At 36.9% G+C, this 13,958-nt stretch overlaps 1 protein-coding gene across 1 annotated transcript; it reads right to left on the reverse strand.

Annotated features, from left to right (window-relative positions):
- Positions 1 to 2,576: 2,576 nt before the first annotated feature.
- LOC145822641 (chaperone protein dnaJ 20, chloroplastic-like) lies at positions 2,577 to 11,605 on the reverse strand. The gene is made up of 2 exons (XM_082920191.1): positions 10,966 to 11,605; positions 2,577 to 2,984 (listed from the first exon to the last, which is right to left on the reverse strand). Exons 1-2 carry the CDS (start codon positions 11,461 to 11,463, stop codon positions 2,841 to 2,843), a joined length of 642 nt encoding a protein of 213 aa, XP_082776317.1. The 5' UTR covers positions 11,464 to 11,605; the 3' UTR covers positions 2,577 to 2,840.
- Positions 11,606 to 13,958: the final 2,353 nt, after the last annotated feature.

Consider the following 13,958-nt stretch of genomic DNA (forward strand, 5'->3'; position numbering starts at 1 on the left):
GCTTGATCAAATGGCAGATCGAGGGAGATCAGGATTGGTCAGGGGCGATCAGAGGATTGCAGACATGATTATCTCAAAGGTCTAGGAAAGTTCTGTCAAAAAGACACTGTCTAAGGAGACCGGTTCTTAAGTGGGACCGGTTGTGACCCCACCAGTCTTTCCTGGGAACTTTCCTGGTTGTTGAGGTATTCGGAGGATCTGGTTCAATTAGAAGAGATGACCATTCATCGACGGATAGATGATTTGGCAACAAGCCAAAGAGAAGGCTAAGGGACACGGAGGTCCCTCAACTACAGCAGTTGCAGTGAATTCCTCTGACGATGAAGAGGTGATAGAGAAATGTTGCAAGGCAAATTGTGCAACAAACTGTACAGACTGAAAGGAGAAGTTTTGACAACGATGAGTGTTGTCAAATGCCAGTTGAAGGGTACAAAGAGAGAACATACGCAACCAATGCGTATGATTGAGCAAGGCTTTCATCAGGAATGGCGAAAACGGTGCACGGGAACGCAAGGAGGCAGTTCAAAGGTGCACAGATCTGAGCCAGTGAAGCCAATCTTGAAGAAAGTTCAGAGCAAAGAAACCAAGTCTGTAGAGACTATGCCAGTGAAGAAGAGAGTTTCTTTTGCTCCCGTGTTAAAGACATTTTGCAACCTCTCAAAAGATGCATTGAAGGGAGGGATGCAATCTCGAGTCGCAAAGTGAGCTTTGTAATGCACTCCAATAAGGGGGTGCGAGCACTATGCACGGAGTTGCATAGTGGTAACTTGTACAGACCGGTGGAAGTTGTCTTGGCAGAAGGGCTAACTGTCAAACATCAGTACGGACGTACAAGTGAGACAGAACCGAACATCAGGGATTGCAGCACAGACAACGGGCGTACGAGATCGCTGGGAAGTTGTTCTGAAATGCAGAAAGCAAAGGCTGGTTGTTCAGAAATAAGCTCCGAGCAAGGAAAATTAAGGATGCTGATGTGTCAAACTCTGAAGTTTTCTAGTTGCTCCCGTGTTCATCATGCAAGGAGTTGCACGGTAATGCAAGGGTATCCCGAGCAGGGGGTACAGGGCATCCAATCAGGGGGTGCTTGATACCTTGGCAGCAGGTTTTGTTGTGGATCACCTCACATGGGCTGAGGGGGTGATTTGTGGGATATCATCACCCATGTGAGGGATGATTCTCCATGTGAAGAAGGAGTTGGCAATGTGCAAAGCCAACACACAAGAGCTGGCCATGTTAGGAAGCCTTTAGCCATGTGAAGAAGGAGTTGGCACAAGTTGGCCATGTGCTGGCCAGCCCCTCCATCCACCATTTAAAAGTGTATAAATGAAGATGGGTGAGAGGAGAACATAGACGGATAGAGCAGAGCAAGCCACAGAGAGTGAGATATCTGAGGCGGAGAGACTGTCTTCCTCGGTGTGAGCGAGGGAGACGGGTGAGTGGGTGAGTGAGGAGAGTGTGAGCTCCTCCTCTATTGTAATCTTTCTGTAATATCTCCATTGTTATAGTGATAACCGGCTACTCTCCCATGGACGTAGGCATTGAGGCCGAACCACTTTAAATATTGTGTCTCCTTGAGTGTGGGTGTGTTTTTCTGCATGGAATAATTTCTATAAGGTCTTGGGTGGGATCCCAGATCCCAACAATAACAGCACCACCAGGAGCAGCCTCATAACAGCAGCTCAAAGCATCATCACACACCAACAACCCGCACCAACATACTTAACAGCAATTCAACTTCCAAATGTCCCAATTTGTAATTCATCACCAGCTCCCAACCAAAGAGCTTCCAACAACAGCAAAGCAATTTTTGACTAAAGGCAACCTTAGAGTATCTGCAAAAATCACTTATTAGTTATTAGGTTAGCATTTATGGGAGTCAGTCTCTCCACCCTTGCAAAGCACCAAGTATTTGCCTCTTAATTCAACTTTCCCTTAAGAACTGTTGAACCCATGACCTCCCTATTGGGACCAAGTCCTTCAGAGAGTCATGGTGCTCAATTAAGCTAGGCCTGGTTGGGTATGTAATCTAGATTGAAGGTAGTTGTCTAAACCTATGAAGCTTATCATGGGTCTCGTTTCAATGATCTGAACCGTTCATTTTGTCGGACACTTCATGTATATCATCCACCTGAAAAAAATTAGGTCGATCTGATAATTGTAATTTATTCAATTTATCGCGTTTGTCAAATGAATGATCTATTTTTAAAAACACAATTGTCGTTCATTTTTTTGGTGATAAATGTGATAAATTAAATAGGTTACGATTATCGAATCGACCTCATTTTTTATGTGAATGATATATACAAAGTGTCCGATAAAATATACAGTTCGAATAATCAAAACAGAGCATGTAATGAGCCCCATAACTTCAAATAACTCCCTCCTGTCTAAATTATGGGCTTGAGAGAATCAACCTCCTAATGGAAAAGGCTTCAAGTATATTATACAGGGATAAATGAATAAGAAACAAGAATATTTGTACAGTTGGCTCAATTGACAACATTATGGAGAATTGGGATTTTTCATTTTTTATTTATTTATTTAGTACATTGAATGTCATAGTTTAGATTGGGGAATTTGTGTCTATAAAAATATTATAAATTTTCATAATTTTTTTATGTGATACAAGTGTTGTGAACAATTGAATTACCCTAATTGATGAGGAGATTAGAGTCACACTTTTGATACAAGTGTTGTAAACAATTGAATTACCCTAATTGATGAGGAGATTAGAGTCACACTTTTGAAAAGGACTTTTTTTCTGATACAACATGCATGCATGCATACATCTGTACATACACGAACAACTAAAGTTATTAGTCAAACCGAAAACCAAATCTTTAACTTGTTTGGCTTCTCATTCGAGCACCCCATGATGATCTATGAATATGATCTTCTTGGCCTCTCATATTTGAATTTTTATTTGTACTCTTGCGCTTCAGCTCCATCAGTTGCGACTGCCACCGATCCTTCCACTCACATTTCTGATTAAGAAAAAAAAATTTAAACAAAAAAGTGTTCAAATTATGAACAAAAGCATGAACTAATTTTTTTTTTGATCAGCAAAGAAGGAAGTACATAGATATAAAAACTGAAATACAGAGGAAGCTCCCAGCATGGCTAAATGAAACCAGACAAAATTGGCTTCAAAAAGCTAGCCCAAAATCAGTAAAACAGAGGCACAACAGTTGGTGAGAAACCAACTAGAGGAACCTCAAACCCAACCAAAATCAGTAAAACAAAGTATTAACATTAACCACCAAAACAGAGGAAAAGAAGACTTCAGCAAGTAAGACTCCAACAACTTGTGTAGAGTAAGACTCCAGCAACTTTTGTGAGTCCTGATTAGCAGAGGCATAGCCGAATAACCTGTTAGTATATTATATGTATTATATGTTAGTGCATATCTATATTAGCTGTAAAATACCAACTAGCTTTAATAATGTTGTCTCCTTAGTGCATGCTTTCCTGTTTCTTCTTTCGGCCACTTTTGGCCCCTTTGTAACACTCTCTCCTCTATATAAGAGAGTCATCTGAACATTGTTAATTTCAAGTTTATATAACATTCAATACAACATTTCAATACACAATTCTTTCGCTTTCTTTATACATAAAACTTTCATGGTATCAGAGCTAAGTTAAGAACTTAGTATTTTTCGCTTCACCGGCGGGCGGCAACCTCGCCTTGGCCGCCCGCCGGACCTCAACCTAATCTGCTAAAATTTTCTACACATACCTTGAAATTTCCTTTCTTCAACCTACTGAGTGCACAAAACACAGACAGCACAACCTGCTACATCAAGGACCTCATCCACGATTTTTGCTATCTTGTTGAAATGCTCATATTGCCTTTTCGTATCTCGCTTTACCTTCCTCAGCAAGTGCCTTGGCGAATCCTTCTGCGGTACCAGTCTGTGTGCCAAAGAAGATGACAACCTTCGTCTTTCCGTCATCGACCTCCGGTTCCGGCTCCGGATCCGTCGTCACCGTCAGAGGTTTCAAAGGCTCGGCCACCTTGGAAGACTTCTGGCCGGCCGATCGCCGCCACACCAGTACCACCACGCAGCAGATCAGCACCGCCACCTGAGGCAACTCAATCTTCGGAAGCTCGCTGCCACCGCTGATGGGAGCGAAGGTGTCTTGAAGCTTGTTGATGATGGGGGTTTACGGAGGAGCCGATTGAGGATGGCTTGGAGGATGTGGATAAAGAGGGAGAGAGTAAACAAAATGATGCTGCGTTTTTGCCTTCTAATAGACCCACACGGATTTGCCAACTCCACTAACACCTAGACTGGTTCTCCAACAACCCGAATCAGTTCATGCTTACATGAGGAGTGGCAGAGAACCCATCATCCCATCCCAGCTGCGATTCTCCAACCCATAACCCACTCCTGTTCCCCACTCACTATTCTTTTCCTTTTTTTTTTTTTTTCTTATTATTATTTTTCGGACCGCATTCAGAACCCACACATGCTTTCCCTTACTATATTCCTATTATTGTTATTATTAAACAAAACACTACAGTGGTCTCCTTTTTTTATTATTAAAAAAAAAAAAATACTACACAGTTTTTCAACACCCAGCACCCCATTGCCACAGACCACCCACTCACACAACGCATGTGGTCTCATTTTTTTTTTTTTTTTATTCACACGCCCACCCCAGTGGTCTCATTTTTTTATTATTATTAACAAAAAAAAAAAAAAAAAAACACAACAAACAAAAAATGGTCTCCTTACTACTCTCATGTTTTTCACTGGCAGTATCCACCTTTTGCTCTCCACTTTCTTTCTTTTATTTTCTTTATTTCTTTATTTATTTATTTATTTATTTTTTGAATAAAAAAAAAAAAAAAACAGCCGAAGACGACTTGCACACCAACCTCCTTTTATTCATGTCGGGGCTCACCCCGTTCACCATTTTACATCAAAAAAAAAAAAAACAAAAAAAAAAACACAAACAAATCAACCACACCCACCACAGTGGGATTTTTCTTCTCTACTCTGCTACGGGTCTCTTCTTTTTGCCTCCGTCCTGGGCGACCCTTGCCGGTGTTGCCTCCGTGTTTCCCACTCCATTGGGCATGATCACTACTCCCTGCTCCTCCACTGCAGCATATGGCGGCCCTCCAAATCGAAACATCACGGTGGCCTTCCGCTTCAGCTCCTTGTTTTCTGCCCTTAGCACGCTTATCTCTGCTCGCGCATCCTTATACATGCGTTGGAGCAGAGTCAGCTGGGAGTTTAACTGCTGCACCTCATTTGTCCTACTCTGCAGCCGGTGCGACAAGTTTGTGACCGCCGTCATGGACTCCACACATGCCTTCAAAGTATACTGATTAGCCTCCACATCCGTTTGCATTGCCATTTTTTGCTCCACCGACTGCATCGGAAAGTTCAACAGAGCAAACCCAGTGGTGTTTGGTTGAGGTTCACGGGACACTGCACCCGTTATCTCTCTTGTTGACTCGTTGAGGTCGGGAAAGAGAGTCAGCAGACCACGGGACGACGAAGCCATTTTCTCTCGCAACAGAGTGTTACAGACTCTCTCTCTCAGCACAACAGTGTTACAGCCTCTCTCTCTCAGGACAATGAAGAGTTTTACAGAGGATTTCGCAGGTTTCTTGCTTCTGCCTCGGCCTCAGGCTCTGTCTTGGTTAAATAGCCGAGGCAGCCACGCGCATCGCGCGCCTCTTGACGCCAGACAAACGGGCACGCCAGCCAAAGCACTCACGTGCCTCGCCATCATATCTGGCACGCCTTTTGATGCATCGGGCACGCCTTTTGATGGCACGCCTTTTGACAGATTGGGCACACCTTTTGAGGGCACGACTTTTGAGGGCTCGATATCTACATCCATGTATATATATATTTTTTTTGGCAGCCTATATACACACTCATACAGTGTCTTCTACACCGGTCAGCTTTATCAATCCCTTTGTTTCAACCTCAAATAGGTTTCTATCTTCACACCTATTTGAGTTTGAGGGGGGATTATACACAGTATCATGTATAAGTCGCTCATGGCGCACTCCCTAAGTCGCCCCCTTGGTGCACCACCACAACCTCTGCTACAACGGTCCGACATGACCCCATAAACTGTCTTCTACATCGGTCCGACATGACCCCATAAACTGTCTTCTACATCGGTCTGACACGACCCCACAGTGTCTGCTACAACGGTCCGACATGACCCCATAAACTGTCTTCTACATCGGTCCGACATGACCCCGTAAACTGTCCTTCTACATCGGTCCGGCATGACCCCGTAAACTGTCCCGACATTGATTCCGGTCAGCTTCTACAACGGTCCGGCATGACTCCGTAAACTGTCCCGACATTGATTCCGGTTAGCTTCTACAACGGTTCGACACGATCATACAGTGTCTCCTATCCACTTTTATTTGTCAGTTTATTTTTACGTTTTGTTACTCTCTCCAAACTCAAGTTGGTTAGTATCTATCCTTCTTGAGTTTGAGGGGGGCTGTTAGTATATTATATGTATTATATGTTAGTGCATATCTATATTAGCTGTAAAATACCAACTAGCTTTAATAATGTTGTCTCCTTAGTGCATGCTTTCCTGTTTCTTCTTTCGGCCACTTTTGGCCCCTTTGTAACACTCTCTCCTCTATATAAGAGAGTCATCTGAACATTGTTAATTTCAAGTTTATATAACATTCAATACAACATTTCAATACACAATTCTTTCGCTTTCTTTATACATAAAACTTTCAACCCCAAGTAGAAAATCAACCACAAGTATAAAGTTGAGGACATAGAATCAACCACAAAAATAATTGTGGCTATAAGAGACTATAAAACTTATGCAAAAAGCTTATAGAAAATCATGAGTGGCACATTTCATCTAATTTTGCTCAAATGGCAAGTGTGAATTTGTCCACAATCAAAATGGTCAAATTAAGAACCCAATCATGATAACTTTTTTTTTTTTCGTTTTTCTTATTTTTTTTATTTTTAATCTTCTGTTCTTTTTTCTATTATTTATTAAAATTTCAACTCGGACAACATTCAAACCAAATCCAATTTCAGATTAGGTATTGGGCGAGGTGTTTAGTCAACAAGTATGATGTAATTGTGTTTGAATTTTATCACTGTATAATATAATTTTACTTGTTTGTTTGCTTTTTCAATTTCTTTTTCATCGCTTGCCCAATATAGAAAAAAATTCAAAGTAAATGCTATTTCATAGGCAAATTATACTGATAGTTTTTATGTTTTCATCATTGTTTTATTTTATTCTTTGTAATTTCAATTGATTTGATTTTGATTATGAATTTATGATTTTATCTTAAGTTAATCAAATTGATTATAATTATTATGAAAAATGTGCACATAAACTTCATTTACTACGGTTTTATAGAAAAAAGTGAATTAATCTCAATTAATTCAGTGATAATTTTTCTTCACAAACCCTGATCGTTATCATTAATTGGACAAACTTGGCACAAAATTTAAAATTAAGAGTCAAAATTAAGCTAATTGAAATTAAAATAACCAAAATGACACAAAATACAAAATATAACGACTACCAATTTAATTTACCTTTATTTCATTTATGTTAGAAGGTCTTTCTTTGGTTATTTGCTTTTAAAAATCCCTTTACTACACATGCACTGTTTTATTTATTTTTGATGATAACACATGCACCTTCTTACTTTGTTTTTATTATATATATATATATATATATATATTTATATATTTTTGTGACAAATATTATATAATCTATTAATAGATTTAGAATAATTTGTGATTTAAAAATGAAATTATATATTTTTATAATATTGTTACACATTTTTTTTTTTAAAAAAAAACATGTGTCATTACAACAAAATATGTAATTTCATTTCTGAATTACAAACTATCGCACTATGATCTCGATATTACCAATTTGTTTTTAAAAAAATTAGTGAAACATCCTTCTTTAACTTTGTATAGTAGGAGAGGTCAAAGATATTTTTTTTAGAGTAAATTACACTTTAATCCTCTACGGTTTGCCCAAAAATCACAAAACTTCCCATATAGTTTTATTTGTAACACTCAAACCCCTTAAAATTAATACCAAACTTTAATTTCGGACGGACGTAACAGAAGTAATAAAAAGTCATAAATGCCCCTAGGTATTTTACACAGTCATTTCATTTGTATTACATCGTATCTCTCTTTCTCTCTCTATCTTCTCTCTCATTGTGAGCACCATCATCACCACCACCTTTCAACACCAAATCCACCTCCTTCACCCATTTTCACAACCAAGTTCCATAACCACTACCATCAAGCTCCACGACGACCACACCGCAAGGTCCGTTGTTATCGCTGGACCGTCATGACCACCATTGCCCAGCTTTGTCAAAACCAAGAACCACCCTTCACAAAGTGCTATAGATGAAGCAACAAAAGAGGGAGGATGATGAAAAATAAAGAAATAGGTTTAGAGATGTTTCTTTGGAATGTGTGAAGTTGATTTTCGAATAAATTTTGGCATGCCAAAACTACCCATTTTCGGAAGAAATGAGAAAATGAGATGGCGTAGGATGAAGTATGAAGCAAGGTGAAGAGATTGGTGAAAGAACGGGATAAAACCGTTAAAAATTGAGAAAATTATAGAGTCCGAAAGATGGGCCAAAGAAATGTCGTAAATAGGAAGAATTTTTTGTTTTTTATTTTTGGGCAACTTTTAGAGCTCCGAAAGCACTTGAAAAGAAGCAGAATGAGGCATGTGAGGAGTGATATAAAAATTAGGCCATGAGGTGAATCCAACAACGAAAAAATGAGGCAAAATGGAGTTACGACGATTGAGATACAAGGGCTTGAAATGACGTGTTTGAATTTGAAAATCTAATATTTTCGGGTATGTTCGTGCGTGCAGGCGGTTTGGAGAAGATAAAGTGAGTTTTGTTGATATGAATTCCATCAATGCTATTTCAAAAATCTAAATGTTTACACTTATTAATTGTTTGACTCCATGGATTGGGTTTGTTACTAATTTGAATTATAAGGAGAAAAGTATAATTTTTAGAGAGAGAAGTGGTGGTGATAAGAAATATATGGAGAAAAGAGAAAGTGAGTTTAAACTATTCTGTAGAGAGCGTAGAAATGGTGTTAGTATTGGTGGTAATGTTGGTTGGTTGTTGTTTCGCAGGAAAGGTGATGGTGGTGACGTTGGTTGTTGTGATTTTCCATGGAAGGTGATGGTGGTGAGATGAGAGGAGAAATAAAAAATTATGGTGGTGGGTTTGTATGGAAGGTGATGGTGTTGCATATTTATATAATGAGGAAAATGGGTGTTTTGGTCCAAGAGTGTAACGGTTTTGGTAGGAGAAAGTGCTACCTAGTGTTGCATTACACTTTTATACTCATGAAATCCAAACTCTGTTTAAATAAACAGATCTATTAAAAAATTAAAGTTTAGTGTTAAGTCTAGGGGTTTAAGTGTTACAAATGAAACTATAGTGGGTTTTATGTTTTTTGGGCAAACCACAAGGAGTTAAAGTGTAATTTACCTTTTTTTTTTATTAGCTAAGGCCCTTCAACATTTTCATAGAGAAAATTTGACTCAAAGAAATTTCGGCCCCGACTTATAGAAATTTCTTCTCTGGTATGATCACATAGAAATTTCAAAATTTCTCTATGAAAATTGAAATTTCTCTGAGTCGGGGCCAAATTTCTCTGAGTCGAATTTTCTCTGTAAAGATGTGGAGGAACTTTAACTATTATGAAAATATTGTATGTATTTTATCTTATAAAATCTTAATATCATGGACCTTAAAAAAAATTCTTTTTTTTTTATCATTCATTTCTTATATATATATGTGTGTGTGTGTGTGTGTGTGTGTGTGTGTGTGTAAGTAGATGATTTTTTTACTATAAACTCTTTTTTCAAATGATTCCTCTAATTTAAATGTTAACATAGAAGATATATTATACCAATAATTTTTCGTTTTATTTTACATTGAGATAGAATTTTACGATCATCGATCTAATTTTACAATCTCATATATATGAATCCCTCCAAATGATCCCTCTTAATATCTCAATTTTAACAACATTGCTTGCAAATGAGTATAAATACAATTGAAAATAAAGTGCAATAATGACATGTTCCGTTAAAAAGTTAAAGAGTGATGCTCCACACCCCTAGTGAGGGGTGACCCCAACACCTCCACATGCACGTGGGAGGCAACAAGAGGAGGACCAAAATATATATATATATATATATATGAACCAATCTCAAAACACTGGGAGTGGTGGGATCTCACTCTTTTTCCAAAGTTAAAATTTTCGAAAGAGATTAGCAAAATAAGACAGTGAAAGTAATAAATATTTTCTTAGCAATTGACAAAAAATAATTATAATAAAAATAAGAACAACTCTCATTGAGAAACACAAAATGATGAAAAGTTGGAATGCAAACATAACTTTTACACATCCACTATAAAAAAAAAAATTAAGTTTTCGAAGCCAAAATTTAGGAATAAAATTATGTTTTAAGAACTAAATATTTTTGTTGCGAAAAGTGTCATTATTATATTTCTAGCAACAAAAATTAAAAATTAGTGATGAATTATTATCCTTTTGAGACTAAATGTTATTTTCAAAAATAAATCATTTTGAGACCAAATTATTTTGTCTTTAAAAGTCTATTTATTAGTGACATTTTCAAAATTTTGTCACTAAAAACTTTGTTTTTGACTTTTCGAAACGATTTTTTAACGACTATCCTCGTAACGATGAAAATTGATCACTAAATGTCTTTTATAACAAAATTTTCACTTTTAAAAATTAAAACATGCGGCCTTTTAAATTGTAGTGATCCTAACATACTCTTTGCATAAATTTTTTTTTTAACACTTTTAACATATTAATAAGTTATCACTAGCATTTTAATTATTTTAATGCCAAAAATCACGCAAAACGCGAGACAGAGGGAGAAAGAAAAAGAAACCTGGTCATAGAACCCTCGTCGAGTGAAAGCCAGGTGGAAACCCTTGGCCAAATCAGTATCATAGAGAGCTCTAGTTTTAGGGTTAGACAAAGTCTGGTAAGCCTCCTGCACCCGAATAAACCTCCTTGTGTACTCCTCCGCACGGTTAGGCGGCGACACGTCCGGGTGGTACCTGAGTGCCAGTTGCTTGTACGCTTTCTTGATCTCCGACAGCGTACCGCTCTCTGATATACCCAACAGCTCGTAGAAACTCTTTTCTGTCCCTTCTGTGGCCTCTGATGATGTCTCGGACAAGTTGTCAATGGCTGCTCTTGTAGTTCTTCTGGTTCTGTAATAGGTTGACCCATATGGAGTTTTAATGGATATGCTTGGTTTTACTAGAGGGTTTTTGAAGAGAAGGCTAGGACAACTTTCACTGACTAGTTTTCTTGTTGATAGGTTTGGTTTGGTGCAGATGTGGAAGCAAGCTTCCCTTCCAGAAATCATTCCACAGTTCATTTCTCTGTCTCTCTCGCTCTCTCTGTGGTAAACAAGGCTATATCTATGCCTACTAATGTACAAGCATGTATATATATATATATATATGCATATGTATTCTTGGTATTAAATTACAGTTGAGGTGTATGGAAGTTTCTATGATCTTGCATACAGATGGATTATTTATTGCTATTATTTTACTAATTATATCAATTTCAACAGTTTATGTGACCAATTAGGCGTATTTGAGCCAGCAGCCATCATTGATTAATTGAAACTACTAAATAAACAAAATGTTTATACAAAAACGAAAAAGAAAAAAAGAGACAAAATGATATGGTAATGGCGCTCGTGTGATTATAATCGTTGTGATTAGCATTTTAATTTTGAGTAGATGGATATGAATCACACATTATTATGTATGAACATTTTGTATATGAATTCTGAATATTTCATCAAAACTTTTCATCTTTTTTTATGATTTTTTCATGTTATAATAATAAGTCTCACTATTTTTTTAAAATCATAATGAATATTAGACATATCCATAACAATTTTTGTTATATAAATACATATAAGAAATTAAATAAAATAATAAAATAAATTTGATAATATATAATATTTTGCAATAAAATATTATGCATGGTAGATAAGATATAGGTTCACAGTTTGAGTTTTGCCATGTATGAGTTTGGTAAAAGTTAGCTAATCTAGAAGATCAAGCTAACTGACCACTAACCAAGGATGATTAAGCAACGCTAATTAAAAATATTAACTTGGCGGGCTGGTATGTTGTATCTCATTTTTCTGTCCCTGTTGTCACTGTCCTGTTGCCCATACGTTGTCAAGTATCCAATAAAAATAAATAAAACTTTCTTCCATGAACCTCCCTGGCCCCTCTTTTGTCACCATATGTTTGTTCTATGTTATTACTCAGTATTTACATAAATATAGAAAGTTTCAAATACAAATATACAGATATAAGAAGAAGAAAAAAAATTCATATTTTTAATTGTGATATTCATATCGTATGTATCACATTTGATAGTGTGGGCACCGAGCCTTTTTCGTGTCTAAATTATGTTCCCATACAAATTGTTGTACCAATTCACTTTAAACAACAAAAAGTCGTCACTTAATTTTTAAAGGAGAATTAAGAACCTTTAATAATGAAAACCACTAATCCGTCATAACAAGAAAAATTTATATAGGTTAAGGAGCTTAGATATAAAAGGGGAAGGTTATTGAATGATAGCATTCCCTTTTTGGCCAATTCGAAAATTGGCCTCTACTAACTTTCTATTCTATGATTTTAGTGGTTAATTATTCTGTTTGCACTCCTCATAAATTCATGTTGCCACTCAAGAATTCCTACAAGCATGAACACAAGAAAGTTTGTTGATTAAATGTGGGCGTGCCAATACTTGTGAACCTAGTTCATGGTGTAAGAATTGTTGAACATTTCTAACTTCTAACACAGAGAAATGACTATGTGTATCTAAGAGGAACCGCCACTAGTTTAGATCTTGCCCCCAATAAAAAAGACTTTTAACAAAGAACCTATGTTGGCATACTCACACATTAGGGGAAACCAAACTAGGTTTGCCACTACTTCCAGTTTCAAATACTATTAATAACTTCACATAGGACATAGCAGAAAATGATATCAAAAAGCAAGTCCATCAGGCAGCAACTGATTCCTCCCAATTCATAGAAAACAAGCAACTACTTCCGCATAAGGTGCAGATGCACATTGCCACAACAAATTATATATATATATATATATATATATTACATAATTCACAATAAGGTTCACCTTCAGAATAATCAAGTGATTCACAGTGATGTAAAGTTATGATATGTTTAATCAAACCAGAAATATTTACTTATAAAAAACATGTATTTGATAGAACCAGAAGCCAATGAGCAGGCAGTTAAATGCTAGCCACTAGACACTTAAAGAACCTAAACTAAGAAGAAAACTTTGTTGACGGAAAAGATTACAACAAAAACAAGAGAGGGTGCACAAGCATCATAGCGAACAAATGGATCTCAACTAGGTTGGCACCCAAACGCACACCCAATCATATGCTAGCACCCCAGGAAGTTGAATATTGGAGTTTGGATACAGTGGACTGACATCTTGGACTGGCAGTTACGGGGATATGTGAAGCGAATGAAGGCTTTGAGCAAGAAATTTGATAAGTTTCATGAGAATGTGTTTGTGCCCTAATTTGGCATATGTGTTATTGTAGCCTACTGACAATTCCAATATTGAGATTATGCTAAATTATATAGGTATGATTGATTCGTGCCATTTTCTCTTAATTATTGAATGAATTTTTTTAATTTTTAGTGATGCATTTGGATACTATTTAATACGACGCTTTATGTGAGAAAATTGTGTGTTGTGATTGGAATTTGTGCACTTAAATTTTATTTTAAATAATTATTAATGAGATCTGTTTGGGTTAAATAGTGCTAATCCAAACTGTAAGTCCAGAGTCAAGCATCCT

This window comes from Camellia sinensis, chromosome 3 (assembly GCF_055761805.1).
Source record: "Camellia sinensis isolate YWXY chromosome 3, ASM5576180v1, whole genome shotgun sequence".
Taxonomy (NCBI): domain Eukaryota; kingdom Viridiplantae; phylum Streptophyta; class Magnoliopsida; order Ericales; family Theaceae; genus Camellia; species Camellia sinensis.

Coding starts and splice junctions, on each gene's coding strand:
- LOC145822641 (XM_082920191.1), bottom strand. CDS start 11,463: ATGAACTGTGGAATGATTTCTGGAAGGGAAGCTTGCTTCCACATCTGC. Junction 2,985..10,965: donor GACGAGGGTTCTATGACCAG/GTTTCTTTTTCT, acceptor TTTCTTAATCAG/AAATGTGAGTGGAAGGATCG.